This window comes from Ctenopharyngodon idella, chromosome 14 (genome assembly GCF_019924925.1).
Source record: "Ctenopharyngodon idella isolate HZGC_01 chromosome 14, HZGC01, whole genome shotgun sequence".
Classification (NCBI taxonomy): Eukaryota; Metazoa; Chordata; class Actinopteri; order Cypriniformes; family Xenocyprididae; genus Ctenopharyngodon; species Ctenopharyngodon idella.
This window is the reverse complement of record NC_067233.1, coordinates 24,527,636-24,550,538: the sequence shown is the minus strand read 5'-3', so window position 1 is coordinate 24,550,538 and position 22,903 is coordinate 24,527,636. Positions and strand designations below refer to the sequence as shown.

Below are 22,903 nucleotides of genomic sequence, written 5' to 3'. Positions count from 1 at the left end.
GTACGAGCTTTATTTTGCCCTTGTGTTTAAGCGATATTTTACACCATTTCAGTTCTGTTACATGTATTTAAAGAATAAGACGCAAAAAGAAATCAGCCCCTGCAATCTCTATAGAATGATAACACAAAACTGCCTATGCCGTAATGAAGGACGACAGTGATTGGTCAATCATGAACAGCGATGAGAAAAGTAACCGGTAGCACGTGACATTAGTGTCTATCACAGCGTCGGTCTGAATAATGACACTGAAAAACTTTAATAGACATTTGATTTTAACACTGTTTAGTTGCATGTTTGTAGAAATCATATACTGGCAAATATCTATGGTTAATATCTGTTTCTCAGGGGACAACGTTTTTTTGACTTTAACACCGATTGCTAATTTTTAATAAAATTAAAAAATTAAATTCTAAATATGACATTTATTCGTTCTTTCAACCTTTTTTTTATTAATGCAAAATTGTATTGTATACACGAAATTGTCAACGTACACCGATTGTCAACGAAGGAAAAATAAGTTAACAATTTGCAAACGAAAAAGTTAATAAGAAAGATATGAGGAAAAAGAGAAAGATAAGAGACTAATTTATGCATCAATTAACTAATATTTGTTTCTCGTGAGACATAAAGTAACGTTAGTTGTCGCTCGGTGGCTCAAAGAGCCGAATATTTCGTTGAGTCGTATTCAAATCTCAAGATGTTTTTGCCCTAAAAAATTAATATAATTTAAATCTTTTCATTACTTGAATGTTTTCCTAAGACGCAGATAGCAATCAGCCCCTACAATCGCTATAGAATGATAACATAAAACTGCAGTACGAAGAACGACAGTGATTGGTCAATCATGAACAGCGATGAGAAAAGTAACAGGTAGCACATGACATTGCTATTTCCCCCCAGATCGGTCTGGACAATTATTTACACCTGAATAACGATACTAAGAAACTTGAATAGACATTGAGTTGAAACTGTGCTTTTAAAATGTGATATTTATTATTTCGAGCCATTGTACTAAAAGTAAAACAGCGTGAGTAGTTGTGTTCGAGCGAGTCGTCATTCATTCAGGGCAGATGAGCCGAGCGCACATTGAATCGTTTGTCATTTCTGCAGTATGGCGGAAGACAAGGTGAGAGACAACGGTCGGTCTGTCTGTCTGTAAAACAAGTCTTTTTATAATGAATCAATGCACAGATAGGAGCTAATCGGGTATGTCGTGTATATTTAAGTATTGTGATGTCACTGCCACCCGCTGTTTGTATATTAGAGCTGTTGTGACTATTTGAGTAATGTAAAGTCACTGCTGGGTTTATGAACTCATGGCATTTGACGGCTGTCATAGAAAGCAAAGCCCCAATAATAATGTAATCTGTAGAATTTAATGTTTTCCTTGTATGAATCAAGAAAAAATGTAAATTGATCAAGATAAAATAGTGTAATTTATGTGATTTACAGTATCAATAAATATTGAAATCTGTACTGTCTCTATTACTGAAACTAAATGACATTCATGTAACATTATTAAAGTCAAATGATTTATTAAAACCTTATAATATAAGGAAATAAAACTATTAGATTTGAAACCTGCCACAGCTTTCAATTGGAAATTTATTTAATTTTAATTAAATGTAATAAATTAATTATGGATGATACAAAAGTTGTCACTTATATATTATTGCATCCCTATTACTTAATTAGCTTGTAACTCCAATATATCCTAGTGCAAGCATTTTCAAACCTTTTAATGCTAAGGACCCCCAAATACAATAATAGAAGCACTGTTATATGAATTCTCCACTTCTGTTTGATGTTAACTGTCTTTACATGTTTTCTGAAAGTTAATTAAAAAAAGATCTTGAATGTGCTTAGAAATTGAGCGAAACAGATCACTGGAGTTCATCTGTCACTGTTGTCTAAATGTAATTATAAAATGGATAGCTCCTGTCCTTGATTCTGATCGGTTGAACCGCGTTCAAAGCCATTGTAAATGACTCCGTTTATTTTATGAAACCTTGCCAGGTATGTGGAATAACCATTTTATAAAAGCAATAAGCCCAGTGAAGCCATGATTTACAGTGATTTTATTCACTGTTAATCACGGCTTCTTGGTGCTTATTGCTTTAACAGCATATTGTTTTAGTGCAGTGATCTGGATGTGTCAGTGGTCTCATGTGATCTGATGTGTGTCGGTTCCGTTTCAGGATCCTGTTACCCAACTGAAGGATCTGGCTCAGCTCAAAGACCAACTGGAGGAGATCCAGAAGAAGGTGGAGAATGAGGTTCAAGCTGGAATCCCACAGGTACCACAGAACCACGACTGATCCGGCCCGATCCCAACTATTACTGAGGAACATGTACAGAAAGTTTGGAGCTGTACTGATCATTAGTTTTGTTTTAGCCAATAATAAATATGTTGATATTATAAATCAACAGAAAATGCTCACGCTAAATTAAATTCATATAACACTATTCAAGTCAAATGATTTATTAAAACATTATAATATAAAGTAGAAAAGGTTTGAAACCTGCCATGGAAGAAGAGTATGTGTTTGAATTGGATGTGTTTGAATGTAATTATTTTTATTTTAATTAAATGTAATTAATTATAGCTGATGCAAATATGATGCTGATATATATACAGTAGTCAACATTTAAAGTGGATCAAAACCTTTCATCAAATTTGTCCTAAAACCTTCTTCTTAGGACGACTTTGATGAACTTTTTTGATCCACTTCAAATGTTGATAACTGTATATTGCATCTCTATTACTTAGTTTGCTTATTAATTAGCAAACTTTTTTATGCTAAGGACCCCCAAATACACTGATCCCCTTGTGAGGGACATTATTGATAAATATAAAAGCAGTTAAATATGTTTTATGTATAAAAATCAATTTATACTGTGTGAGCTAAATATTAAATGTAATATTATTATGACAACAAAATTAAATAAATTTCCAAAATTAAATAATTGGCCTTTATATTATTATTATTATAAAACAAATTGTTAACATAATTTCTGAAAAATATTTACTTTTATAGCTTATCTGAGATTTTTTTTTCAACAAATATTTGTGGTAACACTTTATTTTAATGTGTCCTTGTTACACGTTACATGTATTTACTATAGTAATAACCATAAATTACTTATGTATAATTACACAGTAATAGGTACACATTAAAGTAGTGTATCCATATTTTTTATTACAAATTATTGCAATTAGTGCCATGACTTTTGACCAGTCTTTAGAAAGCAAAATGAAATATTATTAATTTTAGTGAATTTAAAAAAAAAAAAAAAAAAATGTTATACATGATATGATATAGCACTTTATTGTCAGACGAGTCTGAAATTTTTCTTGCATAACAATATCTATGTTTACAACAGTCAACATCTCTTACACATCAACATCACTTAATCCACACAAAAAAAAAACACATTATACATTACACTCCCTTAAACATTACAATACACCTTACCCTTTACGCTTACTACTACACCTTACCCTTACTACATCCTACTACACTTACACAACTACAACACATTCACAAATACTCTTGCTTTTCGATTGTGTCTTTTTCAACTCAAGGATCGCCTGATGCACAAACAAGTGTTTTAGCCTAACTTTGCTGAATCTTGGAACTCTGTACCTCTGTACACTCATTATCACAGACATAAAGAACTACAGAAGAATCTGTTTTCTTACGCCAAATGACCTAAGACGACAAAGAAAATAGATTCTCTGCTTTGTTCTTTTACAGAGAGCATCAATATGATCTTTCCATGATAACATGTCATCAATCATCACTCCTAAATACTTGTATGTTTTGACCTGTCTGATTTTTCCATTATTAACAAAAACAGGCATTGTATGAGTATCAGATGTAGACCCAAATATAATCTCTTCTGTTTTACTTGTATTAATGACAAGATCATTGTTCTCACACCACTCAATCTCGTACATACCTCGTTAATACATAAATATGCCTTGTTAATACATAAAAATGACTGCATACTTCCCAGCAGCTGAAACTGTGTGTCCTGTTTGTATTTCTTAGGGTGGTTCATTATTAGCGTCTCCTTTCCTGAAAGGATTCCTGGCTGGGTATGTGGTATCCAGACTACGTTCGTCTGCCGTCTTAGGAGTCGCTTTGGGAACGCTGACGGGAATCTACGCTGCTCAGAACTATCAGGTGCCCAACATTGAGTCTTCCATACATGACTTCCTGAACTCTCTGAAGAAAGGACCCAGTGATTAGAAGTGGATGGGTTGCTGGAACCGAAGTCAGACTGAAGAGGAGAACATGCACCATTGCTGCTTGCTTTTGTGTCATTCATCGTCATATCGAAGCTCTTTCCCTCAACAAAACTGTTGATTTAGAAAAAACTGAGTTTTGAGGTCGATATGTGAGTGTGGATTTGGACTTTAATAATGATGTCTGTTATGATGAAAAAAGGGCATCATGTAGGGCTGTACGATTAATCGAAATGAATCCCCATTAGTGTGATTATCAGATCTCAAAGGCTGTGATTTAATTAATAATAATAAATAATTAAATAATAATTAATAATAATAAAAAAAAATATATATATATATATATATATGCTCTGTGTGTTTCAGAGTGAATCGCGGCACTGTGTTTATTTACACACAAAGGGTGTTTGCAGCACCTCAGAGCGGCTCGATTCACAGTAAATGCATCTGCATTGTGCAAAAGAGAAGCTTTATCATTGGTTTTTCATCAAAATACGAGTTTGATGGTTTAACGAGAAAATAAAGAAATGAAGACCGCTATAAATAATAGTATTGTAATTTTACAGTTGTGCTTATTTTTATAGTTGTACTGTAAAAAAAATTATATTATTTTCTTAAATAATCAATTTCTTAAAGTAAAATATTACAATAGTAATATTTCTTATATTTTTAATTAATAATAAGAAATAAATAATATTTTAATTTTACAGTTGTACTTTTTCTATTTGTACTGTAAAATTATATTATTTTTCTTAAATACTAATTTTTATTTGACAGTGAAATATTACAATTGTAATATTTCTTGTTTAATATTTTTATTTAATAATAATATTGTTGTCATCAATGTTAGTATTTTAATTTTACAGTTGTATTTTTTTCTAGTTGTACTGAAAAATTATATTATTTTTCTTAAATACTAATTTTTATTTTACAGTGAAATATTACAATAATAATATTTCTTGTTTAATATTTTTTAGTAATTACTATTGTTTTATAATTATATTGATATATAATTACAAAATCTTTGGCCAAATTGTGCAGCCCTACAAACAAGCACAGCAAACCTCAAAACCTTTTTAAATCACATTTTAAATTGCATTTGTATGTTTTTAAATCAGAAAAATCACAAATCAAATGTTTTTCCCAAATGGTGCAGCCCTAACATCATGTCCATTTGGTTTAATGCTGCGCTGTTCAAGAATGAAGTTCGTCCTAGTGCTTTGTTTTGGTTTTTTGTAGGCTTTGCGGAGTTTGTGCTTTCAAAACCAGATGTTGCTGACAGATCGCGAGCATGATTGCGATAGATAATCTTGGTTCTTTTGAAGCAGAACCTCCTCGCAGAAGGTGGGTCCTTCTCCTGCTTCTCCTGGTTCTTATTTACGGTTCCCACGCTCCCCTCATCTCACTCACCAAAGTCGACGGTCACGTTCCCTTCAGCCCATCGTCGTGTGTGGTTCTGATCGAGTTCGCCAAGCTTCTGATCTCATTCGCCTCCCTGTTGGCATCTGGGAATCTTTCCGCCCTCAAAGTATCGGTGTCTGTTGTGACGGTGGCGCCGTACGCTATTCCTGCTGTGCTCTACGCTTTCAACAACAACCTGGTGGTGTTCATGCAAGCCTACATGGATCCGAGTTCCTTCCAAGTACTCAGTAACCTGAAAATCGTGTCCACCGCACTCCTCTACACATCCTGCCTGGGAAAGCGTCTGCGATGCGGGCAGTGGTTCGCTCTCGGGCTGCTCGTGGCCGCCGGCGTTTGTCACAGCTACTCCGGGTTGGATTGGGAACCAACTGGGGACGAATCCACCAGCAGGCTTCACATCACATCCTGGGGTTTGCTGTTGGTGCTTGTGTATTGTTTTATCTCAGGATTGGCTGCCGTCTACACAGAGCGGGTGCTGAAAACCCAACGTCTGCCTTTGAGTCTCCAGAATTTGTTTCTGTACGTCTTCGGCGTGGCGATCAATCTTGCGTCGCATCTCTCCAGCAGCGGCGATGGGCGGCAGGGCTTTTTGGAGGGTTTCTCCACACTCGTTTGGCTCATTATTGCTGGACAGGCCGCTAACGGGCTCCTCATGTCCGTCATCATGAAACATGGAACGGGAATCACGCGTCTCTTTGTCATATCTTCTGCTATGCTGGTAAATGGTGTGTTGTCTTGGGGGCTTCTGGGAATACAGCTCACGCCTTACTTCCTGTTTCCTGTTGTGCTGATTGGATGGGCAGTGTACCTGTATTACAGGTAGAGCGGACACCACCGACAACAAAATTAAAGGACTAGTTCACTCCAGAATTAAAAATTCCTGACAATTTACTCACCCCCATGTCATGTCTGTCTTTCTTCAGTCGAAAAGAAATTAAGGTTTTTGAGGAAAACAATCCAGGATTTTTCTCCATATAGTGGACTTCACTGGGGTTCAAAGAGTTGAAGGTCCAAATGTCAGTTTCAGTGCAGCTTCAAAGGGCTCTACATGATCCCAGATGAGGAATAAGGGTCTTATCTAGCAAAACGATTGGTCATTTTCAAAAAAAAATGTATATACTTTTTTAACCACAAATGCTCGTCTTGCAGTAGCATCCACGACTAGCGGACCGAACCAGTGTGGAGGAGGGCTGTTCAAAAGTTGTTGTATGTTGAATAACACACATTTATGTCTTTGTGCGAGTTTGTTTAAAATGGTCCGTTTGTGTGCGTATCCTGGATGTTTAAATCTTTTGAAACCTAAAAGATTTCTTCCGTGTGACCTTTGTAATGTGATTACGTAAATCGTGAAGTCGTGGACGCGCATTGCAGAGCAGTGCAAGATGAGCATTTGTGGTTAAAAGGTATACTTTTTTTTTTTTTTTAAGAAAATGACTGATCGTTTCATTAGATAAGACCCTTATTCCTCGTCTGGGATCATGTAGAGCCCTTTGAAGCTGCACTGAAACTGCAATTTGGACCTTCAACCCGTTGAACCCCAGTGAAGTCCACTATATGGAGAAAAATCCTGGAATGTTTTCCTCAAAAAACATAATTTCTTTTCGACTGAAGAAAGAAACACATGAACATTTTGAATGACATGTGGGTGAGTAAATTATCAGGAAATTTTAATTCTGGAGTGAGCTAATCCTTTAAATAATTAGACTTCACATTGTCATTATACTAAAACAAATGGTTGAAATATTGGAAAATATGTTATTTTATTAAGTTGACAGCATATCTGAGATTAACACTTCCCACAAATTTTTTTATTTTAGAAAAATATTTAGACAAAGAAAAAATATATCTAAAAATATTTAAAAAAAAAAAAATTGCAATGCCATCAATTTTGACCAGTCATTAGAAAGCAAAATGAAATATTCAATTGAGTGTATGTATAAAAAAAAAAAAAAAAAAAGTTAAACATGCTTCATTAATATCTTAAGTGCATTCTGTAAAACATTGCATTTTGTAAAAAATGAATGAATTGAGCATACGCACTGAGGACAACCACAAAAGACTTTACTGCCTATTGCATTTGATTTTTATCACTCTTTATGTATAGTGAACCACAGCTGTCTGATTATTTAATTTCCTTCTGTTTTTTTTTTTTTTTGTTTTTTTTTTCTCAGCATGTGCCCTGAAATATCTGTCTGTCGCCTTTGTCCTCATTCTAGAAGTGCATCTTACTGTGAATGGACATCATCTCATGAAGACTGAATGTCTGCTGATTTATTGTTGTTTTTGTTCATATGCATCTGTCAGTGTTTATTTTGCCTAAATAAATGTTGAAATGAGTATGAATTGTACATTGCATATATTTAAGACTGATTTATGCAAATAAATATACATGGTAAGTGATTAACATGTCTAATGGTTTTACTTGTAAAATATATACTTTCAGTTTTTTTAGTTTTATTTACACATTTTAACTTTCAATTTAAAATAAACATACAGTAAATGTCAGTTCAGAAGTCCCTATGTGACAGATAACACACTCTACCAAATTATATGTAATACCTTGTTAATTGAACTTATACTGTAAAGTTTTCATCTACATCTCACGATTTCACTGGTGTGGACAAACAAAGTGCTTGACACATCACTCCTGGTTAGTTTAATTGTACACTGCCCAGCCAAAAAAAAAGAAAAAAAAAGTTGCTGTTTGGATTTAAATAGGCAAATGCTTAAGAGTCATATATAATGACTGGATCATTATTGCAGTGATTATTATGTTTCTAGCGTGTTATATGTTTGGAAACAGTTCTTTTAAGCCTAATTGGTGGAGTGTGTAGCTTTTCATTTCTTAAACAAACATGTAGGAAGACGCATCATGACCATATTCCAGGATGACAATGTCAAGATTCATCAGGCTCAAATTGTGAAAGAATGTTTGGGACATGAATTGGTACCTCTGAGTCCAGACCTTAAATTCAGTGAAAGTCTTTGGGATGTGCTGGAGGAGACTTTACAGAATGCTCACCTCTTGCATCGTCAATACAAAATCTTGACCAAAAATTGATGCAACTCTTGATGGAAATAAATATAGTGATGATTTTTCCATCAAGAGGTGCATCAATTTTTGGTCTTCCTACATGTTTGTTTAAAAAAAAAGAAAAGCTGCACATTCCATCAATTAGGGTTAAAAGAACTGTTCCCAAACATACACTATATTGCCAAAAGTATTGGGACACCCCTCCAAATCATTGAATTCAGGTGTTCCAATCACTTCCATGGCCACAGGTGTATAAAATCAAGCACCTAGGCATGCAGACTGCTTCTACAAACATTTGTGAAAGAATGGGTCGCTCTCAGGAGCTTGGTGAATTCAAGCGTGGTACCAAGATAGGTTGCCACCTGTGCAATAAGTCCATTCATGAAATTTCCTCACTACTAAATATTCCACAGTCAACTGTTAGTGGTGTCATAACAAAGTGGAAGCAATTGGGAACAACAGCAACTCAGCCATGAAGTGGTAGGCCACGTAAAATCAGAGCGGGGTCAGCGCATGCTGAGGCGCACAGTGTGCAGAAGTCGCCAACTTTCTGCAGAGTCAATAGTTACAGACCTCCAAACGTCATGTGTCCTTCAGATTAGCTCAAGAACAGTGTGTAGAGAGCTTCATGGAATGGTTTTCCATGGCCGAGCAGCTGCATCCAAGCCTTACATCACCAAGTGCAATGCAAAGCGTCGGATGCAGTGGTGTAAAGCACACCGCCACTGGACTCTAGAGCAGTGGAGAAGTGCTCTCTGGAGTGACAAATCACGCTTCTCTGTCTGGCAATCCGATGGACGGGTCTGGGTTTGGCGGTTGCCAGGAGAACGGTACTTGCCTGACTGCATTGTGCCAAGTGTAAAGTTTGGTGGAGGGGGGATTATGGTGTGGGGTTGTTTTTCAGGGATTGGGCTTGGCCCCTTAGTTCCAGTGAAAGGAACTCTTAATGCTTCAGCATACCAAGACATTTTGGACAATTTCATGCTCCCAACTTTGTGGGAACAGTTCGGGGATGGCCCCTTCCTGTTCAACATGACTGCGCACCAGTGCACAAAGCAAGGTCCATAAAGACATGGATGAGCGAGTTTGGTGCGGAGGAACTTGACTGGCCTGCACAGAGTCCTGACCTCAACCTGATAGAACACCTTTGGCATGAATTAGAGCGGAGACTGTGAGCCAGGCCTTCTCGCCAACATCACTGCCTGACCTCACAAATGCGCTTCTAGAAGAACGGTCAAAAATTCCCATAAACACACTCCTAAACCTTGTGGAAAGCTGCAACGGGTGGGCCGACTCCATATTAAACCCTACGGATTAAGAATAAGATGTCATTAAAGTTCATGTGCACGTAAAGGCAGGCGTCCCAAAACTTTTGGCAGTATAGTGTATAACATGCTAGAAACATAATAATCACTGCAATAATGATCCAATCATAGACTCTTAAGTGTTTGCCTATTTAAATCCAAACAGCAATTGGATTTTTGGGCCATAATTGTAATGCATTCCTGTTTTTTTTGTTTGTTTTTTATTCACTGAAGCCCTCCATGAACCTTAAATTGAAAATGTCATGTCATATATACCTCCTTTATTTCTATAGCACTTTATACAATTCAGATTGTTTCAAAGCAGCTTCACAGTAATAAACAGGAAAAATAACAGAATCAACAATGCAAACTTCATCAAATATGAGACAAATTCAGTTCTGCTGTAAAGCAGCTCTAAAAAGACAATAGTGTCATTATTCAGCTCAAGTCAGTTCAGTGTCGATTCAGTTCAGATTAATAAAATAAAGCTCACCATAAACCATAAAGCTCCTCAATTATGAAATGAATTCCATTTATGATCTCAAGAAAAAACTTGATTTGATCTTTTACAGTTACTTCTTGGGTAACCATGTTAGATCAGCTGTGTCATTCAGTGGGAATGCAAGCTTTCCGGAGCTGCTGAATTTCCTCCTGGAGCTGCAGGTTTTGTGAGGACAGGTGAACAGCGTCCTGGATGGCGTCTATGAGCAGAGCCCTGTACCTGCCCTCTGACATCCTCCTCTGCTCCTCCAGAGCCTCACGAAATGCCCTAAACACCTAGAGACGCATGGACAACAAAAACCAACCACTAGATGACAGTATTAAGACATATTAAAGGACATGCAGCCATAGATCTTGGGCACTCTATTGGAACAAAACTTTAGCACATGCTCAGTAGTACCCAATCGGTGCGTTGAGAACTGGAGGAAGACAGATATTAATGCCATCTTAACAGGCTGGCTTTTCTTCATTTCTTAATTTGGTTTTCCAATTATTGAAAACCCCTAAATGCCCAGGGTTGTCACCTGTAAACTCTCCTCTCTGAGCTCGTTCACTTCCTGTTGGTGTTGTTGGTTCTGTTCCTCCAGGTCTGCATAAGCTTGCTGGTTCTCCCTGCGCAGCGCCTCGATCTGGAGAACCAGGATGTGTCTCTCTCTGCGCAGGTACGACATCTCCCCCTCTACACCACCCACCTGCGGACGGGACCGAGACGCAGTCACATGATCAGAACGGTCCGTTTGAGCTCTTCTTGTTTAACTCAACCAAAATTTCTTATGTTTCTTCTTATGTGTCGCCACTCTCACCTGCTCCTCTTGTAGCTCTCTCTCCATCTTCATCAGTTCATCCTCGATCAGTTTCTCGTGAGTCTCTCTCAGTCTCATTCTGCGCTCCAGGAGTTTCTCATGAACCACCTGAGAGACAAACACGTTCACACATTTATGTATGTTTTTGTGCAATATGTTATTAGAGGTTTGGTTATACATTACAATAAGGTTCCATTAGTTAACTAAAATTAAAGCTGGTTGAGTGCTGGACTATATTATCAGTCATCAGCACAGGACTTAGTTTCTTTCTCCTCAGTGTCTCCTGATTGGTCACTCACCATGCTAGTGGCGTGTGATTGGTTGGATTCTCTGTGTGTTTCCTGTAATCTGATCTCCTCTTTCTGAAGTTGTTCTTTCAGCTCTCTGATGCGGCTCATCCTCTCCTGATTCCTCTGAACACTGGTCCTGCCCTCTGACACCATCATCATCATGTTAGTGCAAGGCTGTAAGTTCCCTCCAATAATCAGATATGGCCAAATTGTCCTCCAATATTTGATATTATTTATGAACATTTAATTTAGGCTTTTATTCACATATAAACATTGATTAGCGCACATAAACAGAACCTGTTTGATGCGCAAGAGCAAACCTCTTCCAGAAGCTCAAACGTGCTGCGTAACACGAGAATGAACCTCATTGGTTCTCGCACATCATGCAAACATGCTTGAGCTTCCGTTTACTACAACTGATGTGTGAGTTGATGAATGTGAACAAAAGCCTAAATTAAATCTGTTCATCATATAAAGTGATCGTGTCTCTTCAGAAAATTAACATAACAAAATTAGTAAAATGAAAATAAATGAAAAGTGAATTAATAATTTTAATAAAAACTATAATAATAAATGACACTGCTTCTGTTTTAACGTGAAAGAATATGAGGTAAGATGTAGCTAAACATTTAATATTTGTTCTGACAGAATGTAATGTCCAATAATATCCATGCAAGAATTGAAAATAGTCTATCATTCACATAATTAATTTAATGCAATTTTTAACTGAACAAGAGACTAGAGACTTTAACAGAGCCATTTAGGCATATAAAATATTATAAAATACAAATGATAAAATGCAAAATATTATTTGCAAATAGTTAAAATGCATTACTTTAAAACAGATTCTAGTTAATGTACTTCTATATTTTTCTTTAATCCCTTTAAATTTCTTTTATTCTTTAAGGATCATTACATTTGTGAAAGCATCTCCCTCAACCCCCCAAAAATCTAGCAACTGTTCAATTATGGTTATGGTCAATATTTAACATACCAGCAATATGCATCTCCATTTCCTGTCTGAGGAGTTGATGCAGATCTCTCTTCCTGTCTGCTGTTTCACACTCTTCTTCTGCTCTGCCTCCTTCAGCCACCTACACCACAACACACACACACTAGACATCAGCATAACTCCATCAGCATTAAACCCATATTTCACATAAAACACCATCAGATATGCAGTCGATTGATTAGATTGACTTTTTTTTTTCTCACAGATGTGTCCATGTTCTTGTGGCGAGCTGCTCTGAACTGAAGCTCAGTGTGTGTGTGTGTGTGTGTGTGTGTGGTTGTGTTTCACTCTCTTGAAATATTCATTACTCAAGTGTTCACTTTCACCTGTCTGTGTGGGGTGGTTTAAATGTGTTGGTATTGTTGCATAATAAAATAAAATAAATAAAATAAACGTTAACTGAAATAAAATAACATAAAAAACTTAAACTTTCTTTATTTCACCCTTAGCTGCCAGGGGAACATTTCTCATGTTTCATTAACTTTAACTTGATGTACTAAAATAACTGTTGTTAAAACTAAAATAAAAAATGATGAAAACTATATACTGTAGACATGTTAAAAAAAAAATGGCAAAATGCTCAACAAAATTACTAAAATTTTAACAAATTAAAAATATAAAAACAAAAACATTCAAAATAATAACAATAAAAACTAATATACTAACAGTATACTAAAATAACACTGATTAAATGCATCAGTGTGAGTCATAATCATCTGCTCAGTTTTCCTCGTTGACATCATGCCACTTTGATTATGTCTCATTTGCAAATGCATCATTTTAAGGAAGTCCCAATGTTTTTTTAATCATGTTACTTTGAAATAAACAGGGAAATGAAACTGAGCATTTATATTTTGAGAAGGAGAAGTAAGGTTAAGATCTTTTACAAACAATAGATGTTTTAGCATCCTAAACTGAACTGAATCATTTGACAAGCCAGTTTAACTGTATTCGTTTAATGATTTTAGTGATACAAAAATTATTTCAACTATGAATTCAGCTGTGTGAACTTCAGAGATGGAAGTAACGAATTACAACTACTCACGTTACTGTAATTAAGTAGCTTTTTCGGGTTTTTGTACTTTTTTGAGTACATTTTTAAATCTGTAATTTTACTTGTACTTAAGTACAAATTAAGCTAAGTAATCTACTTCGCTACTTGTAAAATTACATTCCGTTACTGAGTACGGCAACAATTTGATTATTCAAACCTTTGATTGGCATATCGGTAGCCAATAAAGAAATCCGATCATAAACGGACCAATGAAAACCCTGATATTTTACCAGCGGCACGTTCACATTCTCTCATCTCCCCGACAGCGAGTTTGACACACACCCGCCTCCTCCTGTCACTCACACGTTTCAGTTACAGAGCCTGAATGTCAGCGCGAGATTGCAGGTATTGCGCATAATTTTAATCATACCCGCAGGTTTCTATGGCGTATTTGAATTACAAATGTCGAGAGCGCATTATTGTGACGCGAGCTCTCAAAAATATAAAAGTGAACTGCCTCTCCTCTCACTCAGATATTGAGTATGCGCCGTCAGACTGTAGTGTGCAATCGTGAATCTCTCCTTGCTCTTAAATTAAACGTTGTCAAAAGTTATCAGAATAGACCTTCATGCCTGACCAATGAAAATGCTACAGGAAATCTTACTGGCTATAAGTGAAATGCACCAGAAAGTCTCTCAACAATCAAAGGTGGATCTTTAATTTCTTTACAATGTAATGTATGTTTCAGAATGGGGCATTTGTATGATTGTACATAAAAATAACCTAGTCTGTCTAACTGCATCACTATATTGTACAGACATTACAGGTCAAACCCCTCTGATGTTCTTATCTAAATAAACAACATATTATATGGCTCTTAAAGGGTTAGTTCTGACGTAGAACCTGGAAGTGCTGCACTGTGTTTACTACGTAAACAGTGTCAGAGACTGACATGGAAGAGAAGAAATTGTTGAATAAAGTCGTTGTTTATTTTATTTTATTTTTTTGCACACAAAAAGTATTCTTGTCGCTTCATAACATTAAGGTTGAACCACTGTAGTCACATGGACTATTTTAACAATGTCTTTACTACCTTTCTGGACCTTGAATGTGGTAATAATGTTGCTGTCTATGGAGAGTCAGAAAGCTCTCGGATTTCATCAAAAATATAATTTGTGTTCTGAAGATGAACGAAGGGTGTGGAAAGGGTGAGAAATTATTGACTTGGTGATTAATGACTGATTTAAAAAGCATCGCTGAATCGCTGCTGAATTAAATGCGCACCTCGACTCTCCTGTTTCCACCAAAACTGATTGTCAGGATCTCCACAGAGTTAATATTCATGGTTGGGCTGCTATAGCCAAACCTTTGCCAATGCCAAACATCGGTTTCATTTCCAAACATCGGTTTCATTGCCAATGGTGCAAATCTTGGGCTATGGACAATGTGAAACAGTAATTGTCCACCTTAACTGTCTTCTGTGGGAGTTACGGTGTGGAGAGTCCCCAATGAGGCTTAACACCCGACTATTGCTGTCCAGAGTGAAGCACGGCGGTGGATCAGTGATTGTTTGGGCTCCAATATCATGGCATTCCCTACTGTGCTTGATGAGTGCGTCACTGCCAAGGAATACCGAATCAGTCTGAGGACCATGTGCACCTATGGTTCAAACATTGTACCCTGAAGGGGGAGTCGTGTATCAGGATGATAATACACTATACACACAGCAAGACTGGTCACAGTGGTTTGATGAACATGAAAGTGAAGTTGAACATCTTCCATGGCCTCCACAGTCACCAGTTCTGAGTATTATTGAGCCACTTTGGGGTGTTTTGGAGGAGCAAGACCAAAAAAGTTTTCCTCCACCAGCATCATATGGTTCTGGAAAAGGAATGGCTCAGAATCCCGAATTGATGCTCTATCTATCTATCTATCTATCTATCTATCTATCTAATCTATATCATCTATCCATCCATCCATCCATCCATCTTGTGTTCTGTTTTATAATTTAATGTTTATGATACTCCTATTGTCCTGTTACAACCCAGGTCTTAAAAAAGTTGGCACGGGGGCAGCAAATGGCTGAAAAAGCAAGAAATTTTGAAAAGATTCAGCTGAGAGAACATCTAGCGACTAATTAAGTTAATTGATATCAGGTCTGTAACATGATTAGCTATAAAAGGGATGTCTTAGAGAGGCAGAGTCTCTCAGAAGTAAAGATGGGCATAGGCTCTCCAATCTGTGAAAGAGTGCGTAAAAAGATTGAGGAAAACAATGTTCCTCAAAGTCAAATTGCAAAGACTTTGCAAATCTCATAATCTACAGTGCATAACATCATCAAAAGATTCAGAGAAACTGGAGAAATCTCTGTGCGTAAGGGAATAGGCCGAAGACCTTTATTGGATGCCCGTGGTCTTCGGGCCCTCAGACGACACTGCATCACTCATCAGCATGATTGTGTCAATGACATTACTAAATGGGCCCAGGAATACTTCCAGAAACCACTGTCTGTAAACACAATCCGCCGTGCCATCTGCAGATGCCAACTAAAGCTCTATCATGCAAAAAGGAAGCCATATGTAAACATGGTCCAGAAGCGCCGTCATGTCCTGTGGGCCAAGGCTCATTTAAAATGGAGTTTTTCAAAGTGGAAAAGTGTTCTATGGTCAGACGAGTCCAAATTTGACATTCTTGTTGGAAATCACGGACGCCGTGTCCTCCAGGCTAAAGAGGAGGGAGACCTTCCAGCGTGTTATCAGTGTTCAGTTCAAAATCCAGCATCTCTGATGGGCAGCTTGCATGTTTTGGAAGGCACTATGAATGCTGAAAGGTATATAAAGGTTTCCAGATGACATCTATTTCAGGGAAGGCCTAGTGTATTTCAGCAGGACGATGCAAAACCACATACTGCAGCTATTACTTCGTTGTAGAAGAGTCCGGGTGCTGAATTGGCCTGCCTGCAGTCCAGATCTTTCACCTATAGAGAACATTTGGTGCATCATTAAACGAAAAATATGTCAAAGATGACCACGAACTCTTCAGCAGCTGGAAGCCTATGTCAGGCAAGAATGGGACCAAATTCCAACACCAAAACTCCAGAAACTCATAACCTTGATGCACAGATGTCTTCAAACTGTTTTGAAAAGAAGGAGATGCTACACCATGGTAAACATGCCCCTGTCCCAACTATTTTGAGACCTGTAGCAGGCATCAGATTTGAAATGAGCTCATTTTGTGCATAAAATTGTAAAATTTCTCAGTTTAAACCATTGTTATGTCATCTATGTTCTATTTCGAATAAAATATCGGCTCATGTGATTTGAAAGTCTTTTAGTTGTCATTTTATTCAAATTCGAAAAACATCCCAAATTTTCTGGAATTCGGGTTGTACTATCTATCAATATTGGTGCATGCAGATGAATGAAGCAACATGTTTATGTGTCATACCATATTAAAATATGCATCCTTTTGAATTCAGAACTCTTCTATGAGGATTTGGGCACTGTTAATTCAGTGAAAATGATCTGAAAGAGGAAGTGGAGACAGGATGTTTAAAAAACCCTAAGCTATATTTCACATAACGTCTCGGTTACGTACGTAACCCTTGTTCCCTGAAGGAGGGTTCGGAGGGTATGGAGAATTGGGATCCCAATTCGCCGGTCACTACTGACGTACGTCGAACGTGACTGACTGAAAGGGAACTGTTCATATTTACATCTGTATATGCAGCTGTTCCACACAATGATCATTTTTGCATGATTAATTGCAACTTACTACATTGATCAACATGCTGATGTCATTTTTGAAGATGTATCTGAATCTGATATTTCAAATCATATATTTATTGTGATCCGAAAAGCATTTTATATACATTTTCACGCTATTTTATTGTGTTGCAATGATTTGTTGACTTATTTTATTGCCATGTGTGATTTATTCAGTTTATTCAGACAGCATATGTAATATTATTCAGTATATTTTAACCTCCAGCTGTGGTTTCATGCATTATGTGTTTATTTTAATGCATAGAAGATCATTCAGACAGAACTGAAAATATTCCCGTTTAATAAATAATATCCTTTATTACACCCTGTTCTTGCTTTTCTATGGTTTTTATAGTGTAAATAGTCTTTAAATAAAGCAATGACAAACTTAACTTCACAATGACAATGATAAACTTCACCGTTCACAGATCACAGACAGTCACATTTGGAAACAGCATGTGTTTATTTCAGGCCTTTTATTTACACTCCTACAATCACTCTCATTTTCATACTACTTCTAACAACATGCTTTGGGTTAAAAATTAAAATAAAGAAATAATGTCACAGAAGACTTACTATAGATATTATCAGAATAAGGGTTAGGCCAGCAGTAACATCTCTCAGAAATATCGTTTTAATATCTATATTGAACACAGATCATAAGAGATCTTAAGTAGAAAGGTTATTGGATTATTTCCACTGAATCACTTCCACACGGACCGACTGATCTTCAGGAACTGCAACTAGTGACAGTTATTAGGATTTGAACAGAAAACTTATTCTCTTTTGGTGGAGAAGAAGGTCTTGTTGTGGACGTGACTTTACTCTGGAGAAAAAGAGAGAGAAAGAGATGGACGTTAGTGATGGTATTTCAGCACATTATCACTATACTACACTACTCATATATAATTCAAAATAATAAATACTATAATAAAATATAATTAATTCTAAAATAAAAGCATAACAGCAGTTTGAGCAAGTGCTGATTTAGTCTTCATTGTACATCTTTTACCGTACTATGTACTAGTTTCTCAAAGGATAACATTTTTAGTTAACGCACCTAAAGCACAGTTATACATAAAACACACCTGAGCCACACTGGGGTCGTCCACGGATGCGTGTGTCCGGAATCTCATGGCCGTCTTTGTCCACACACCAGCAGTATCCGGTGCTGTGCCAGCACTGTATGGGCAGATAGTTGCCCTCCTCGTCACACTGAGGCTTGTAGAATCCGGGTCTCACCTGCTTCTCAGACTCCAGCTTACACTTGGTCTCCACCTCAACAGCTGCAGAGAGACACACGTGTCATGTGGAGATCTGAACGGCTCACTGCCATCATCATGAGGTGTGTGTGAGTGTGTGTCTCACCTGACTCAGGTGAGCTCTTCACCTCCTCATCTGCGTCCACCAGCAGTGGCATACTCCTCATTGGCAGATGCATGGTCTTTGGCATCATTCTAACACCTGAACATGACAGAACATGAAGAATTAGTTCAACAATAATGGAGATTGTGAGAGATTGTGATACAGTATATTGAGAGTGTCACAGGTGTTGTTAGGTGTTAGGCATGAAAAGTATCTTTTATATATATATATATATATATATATATATATATATTAATTAGAAAATTATATTTTTTAACGTTAAGTTTTTATGTTTTTTAATTTTGTAAATTATGTCCTTTTGTCATTTTTAAAATGTTTAATATATTAATATTTCTATTTAGCTTTAATTCAGTTTTATTTTGTAATTTTAGTACTGTACATCAACTTAAAATTTTTATTTCAGTTAGTTGCAAAGGCAAAATTTCTAAAGTTTTTTTGTTTTTCACATAATATCTAATATTTAGATTTTATTTTATTTCAGCTTTATTTCAATTACCGAAAATGCTGCTTATATATTACATTTTTAATATATAATATTACATTTTTATTTATATTTAATTTATAAATAATGTAATATATTATATAACATTTATCATTTTTTATATTATTTATTTATCTCTCTTGTGTTCTGTAGATTGGTGATTTTCAAATATATATTAGCTATTATTTTTATATTTTTAGCTTTCGTTTTAGTTCAAGTCAATTAATTTTGTTGTGTTTTTATTTTAAAAATATTTTAATATTAATAAATATAATAAATATATTTTAATGTTTAATATTAATATTTTTAATTAATTTTAGTACATCAACTTAAACTTATTTTAGTTTAGTTAGTTGCAAAAGCAGCATTTTTAAGTTTTTTAATATTCTAATTTCTAATATTATGCTTTTATATGAAATATATTTGTTTATAATATGTTAGCTTTATTTAATATATAAATTATATAATATGTTATATTACATTACATTTATTTTTCATGTTATTTATTTATTTATTTATCTATGTGTTCTGTATGTTGGTGTCTGTACCGTCCAGTTGTCCGCTGCCCTCTCTCTGGTTTGTGAAAACTGGGTGCAGTTTCTACAGAACAGAATAAGAAACAGATATTCAGAATTGAATGAACAATAACCCATGCACTACTATTGCCAATCATTATGATTTGCTGTGTTTCCTCACCACAAGGGGACTGCTCTTTTTCTTGTCAGAGGTCTGGTCAGAGGTCTCATCAGAGAAATCCTTCAGCAGTGGCATGCTGTTCATGGGAAGGTGCATCGCCTTTGGAGGACCAGCTGTCAGACCAAAGATGACAAACGTTATAAACATGAATAAAAGTCCCACTCTTTCATTAAAATATTTAAGAAAAGTTCGAGCCCTTTTTTTTTAATGAGAACTAGGATTTATAGGCCCTGAATAATAGGCATGAATTTGATGTTATGGCTACTTGTATTTTTGTAAATGAATAGCATATAAAGCAATCTGTGTTTGATTGCTCTGTCGCACCTGACATCTTTCGAGTCAGCTCGGTCTTCATCTTCTCTTGGCTACTTGTTAGAGCACTAATGTGCTCCTTCTGACCCCAGACGAGGTAAGCGGTCAGCGCCTGACCCGCCAGGAGAAGACAGGCCAGAACCGTCAGTCCGGTCACCTTCAGTGCCTTTCCATTGGAGTTCCTGCAGGACAACAGAAACACCATTAGACGTCTCAGCGCTTCAGGGGAGTTTCCACACTGAAGGTCACTGCAGTGGGTGTTTATCTGTGGTAACACGGCTGTCTGTCCAGCACGGAAAGTGTATTCCCCTTCAAGTAAATTGGAATATTTCTATGATTCATGTTCCTGTTTTGAATTGTTTGAGATCCTGGGAATTTTTTGTGGTTAATTATCAATTAATTTGATTTAAAAAATAGAGAAACAAATTCAGGGATTTTTCACAAAAACAAATCCAGCTTCTATTTTCGTTAGTCACTTCTTTAGATGAGAGTGTCTGCTAAATTAATCAATGTAAATGTAATGATTTAAATTCTTAACTAAAAATAAGGTTGACTGGTTCGGGTTTTCAAGAAAACTGAGAATGAACAACTCATGAATGTCCAATGCACGGATATTGTAGCTAGCCAGAACTAAAATGAAAAGCATTACAAAAAAAAAAAAAAGTTACTTTTAGTTACTTGCAATAAAATATAACAAACATAAACTTTATTTTATCTAGTTGCCAAGGCAACATTTCTATTTTTTTATTTAGTTTAACTAAAACTGAAATAAAAGTTAATAACTATATATACATAATTTAAAAAATAACATATACATATGAACAAATGAAAAAAAAAAGCATATAAAATGACAAAAATAAACTACTACTATTATTCATAACTACTATTATGAACTAATATTTGTAGTTTCACACCACTTGACAATTTAAAATGAACTAGTGAAGGCAAAAAGGTGAATAAAACAATACAGCTAAATTATAGAGTTCTCATAAAACTTTCATAAAATTTCATTAAAAAAGAAAATACTGAATCTTTGTCAACAGCTCATTTATATGTAAAGTCTATATGATCGTTATATATTAAATTTAAATCAAGAACAACAACAATGTATCACAAATTATTAAGAAAAAACTTTTCCAAAACAGCCCTGTATTTAATATAAACAACCAATCAGTAACGGCAGCGCCTGTGACGTCACTTGTTGCGAGGTAGAATTTGATTTCCATCTTTCTGATTTCGCCTCTTTTTGGAATTTTACAGTAGATAACCCAAGTAAGATATGCACTAAAAATAAGTTTATTGAAATAATGATTCACTACTAAATAATTAATAAAAAAAATAAATTACATGCTCAATACTGGAGTTCTGCATACAAGAAAAAGTTCCATGGAGCATTTCAAAGCATGCATTCCTATCCTCACAAATGCTGTATTAAAATTTCTTTCATGCATTTATGCAATGTAATAATTATTTTATTGAAACAGATTATTTTATTATGTTCCAACAATCAACAATCAAACAAACAAACAATCAAACAAACAAACAAAACAAAACAAAACAAACATAAAATAAAAGTAAGCATAAGTACCGTGTTGGTCCGCGGCTCAGCACGGTCTCTTCGCTCGGCACGCGCTGAATAAGCGACTCGTTTTGATGCTCGTCCATCACTGGTGTTTCTGTGTGAGTGAGCGTGTGTGTGTTTATTCCTTTTGACACCGAATGAACGTCGCTTTGCCTTCCAGAAGGTTTTATGCACCACCGAAACTCGCTTTTCAGGATGTCCGTGCCGGAAAGCCCCTGATTCTACAGATGTGAACCTGAACCTGATTCGGTTCTCCAGACGGGCATCTTCACATCTGAAATGTGATTGGCTGATGAGAAGAGCGTCATTAGTTGATGGAGAGACTGAAACTTCAACTAATATGTGACCATGAGAAAGTGCTTCATAAAAACATAACAGTGAACATAAATATTATAGGATCCTAATTCATTTTTGAGCATAATGATCAAATATTTCAGCGAGGGATCCATAGGGTGACAATTTCTAATAACTCTCATTAATAAATTAAATCGCTTTAAAGGTTATGTTTAGATATTTTGCATTCAGGACCATATGTGAAATATATGCATCAAAGTGTGACATTCAAAGTGTGAAATTTATATCTTCCTGTCTTGTATATTATATACAATACTTAGCCTTTTTAAATGGACATAAATATATACATTAAGGCTTACATAATGTAATGTTTTATGCAGAATGCATAATGAGTAAAGTTTTATAAGTAATGCAAGTTATTATAAAGTTTTATAACAGTCATTGCAGTGGTGTAAAATTTTGTAAGCAAAACTATGGTGAAATAAAAACATAAACATGGTAAAAATATGAGTGAATTAGTGCAGGTTCTGCCAAGATACAACTGATTCACGTGTCCAGTTTCTCTGATTGGACACCGCAGAACAAAACATTATGACATACAACATTCCTTTTGCAGAAACATTTTTCCTAAAACACAGAACTGAGAAAATAAAGAATCAAGTCCGCAAAATCCAACATCCTTTCCACCTAAAACGTCAAACATGAAGTGAAATCAGACATACAGTACATAATCTGCAAACTAAAACTAAAAATGTGTTTATCGGAAATGTGATGTG

At 35.8% G+C, this 22,903-nt stretch overlaps 4 protein-coding genes across 4 annotated transcripts; 2 read left to right on the top strand and 2 right to left on the bottom strand.

The window, feature by feature from the left end:
- Window positions 1-862: 862 nt before the first annotated feature.
- On the top strand, window positions 863-4,286 carry LOC127494781 (SLC35A4 upstream open reading frame protein-like). The gene is made up of 3 exons (XM_051860933.1): window positions 863-1,126; window positions 2,199-2,297; window positions 4,056-4,286. Exons 1-3 carry the CDS (start codon window positions 1,112-1,114, stop codon window positions 4,254-4,256), a joined length of 315 nt encoding a protein of 104 aa, XP_051716893.1. The 5' UTR covers window positions 863-1,111; the 3' UTR covers window positions 4,257-4,286.
- On the top strand, window positions 4,260-6,619 carry slc35a4 (solute carrier family 35 member A4). The gene is made up of 2 exons (XM_051860930.1): window positions 4,260-4,404; window positions 5,492-6,619. The coding sequence occupies exon 2, from the start codon at window positions 5,544-5,546 to the stop codon at window positions 6,495-6,497; it is 954 nt and encodes a 317-aa protein (XP_051716890.1). The 5' UTR covers window positions 4,260-4,404; window positions 5,492-5,543; the 3' UTR covers window positions 6,498-6,619.
- Window positions 6,620-7,417: 798 nt separating this feature from the next.
- On the bottom strand, window positions 7,418-17,595 carry si:dkey-201i24.3 (trichohyalin). Its single transcript, XM_051860932.1, has 6 exons — window positions 12,822-17,595; window positions 12,601-12,700; window positions 11,616-11,749; window positions 11,317-11,424; window positions 11,038-11,205; window positions 7,418-10,789 (listed from the first exon to the last, which is right to left on the bottom strand). The coding sequence occupies exons 1-6, from the start codon at window positions 12,831-12,833 to the stop codon at window positions 10,619-10,621; spliced, it is 693 nt and encodes a 230-aa protein (XP_051716892.1). The 5' UTR covers window positions 12,834-17,595; the 3' UTR covers window positions 7,418-10,618.
- Window positions 17,596-17,820: 225 nt separating this feature from the next.
- On the bottom strand, window positions 17,821-22,108 carry cd74a (CD74 molecule, major histocompatibility complex, class II invariant chain a). Its single transcript, XM_051860931.1, has 7 exons — window positions 21,840-22,108; window positions 20,264-20,433; window positions 19,940-20,052; window positions 19,792-19,843; window positions 18,745-18,840; window positions 18,465-18,662; window positions 17,821-18,202 (listed from the first exon to the last, which is right to left on the bottom strand). Exons 1-7 carry the CDS (start codon window positions 21,914-21,916, stop codon window positions 18,198-18,200), a joined length of 711 nt encoding a protein of 236 aa, XP_051716891.1. The 5' UTR covers window positions 21,917-22,108; the 3' UTR covers window positions 17,821-18,197.
- Window positions 22,109-22,903: the final 795 nt, after the last annotated feature.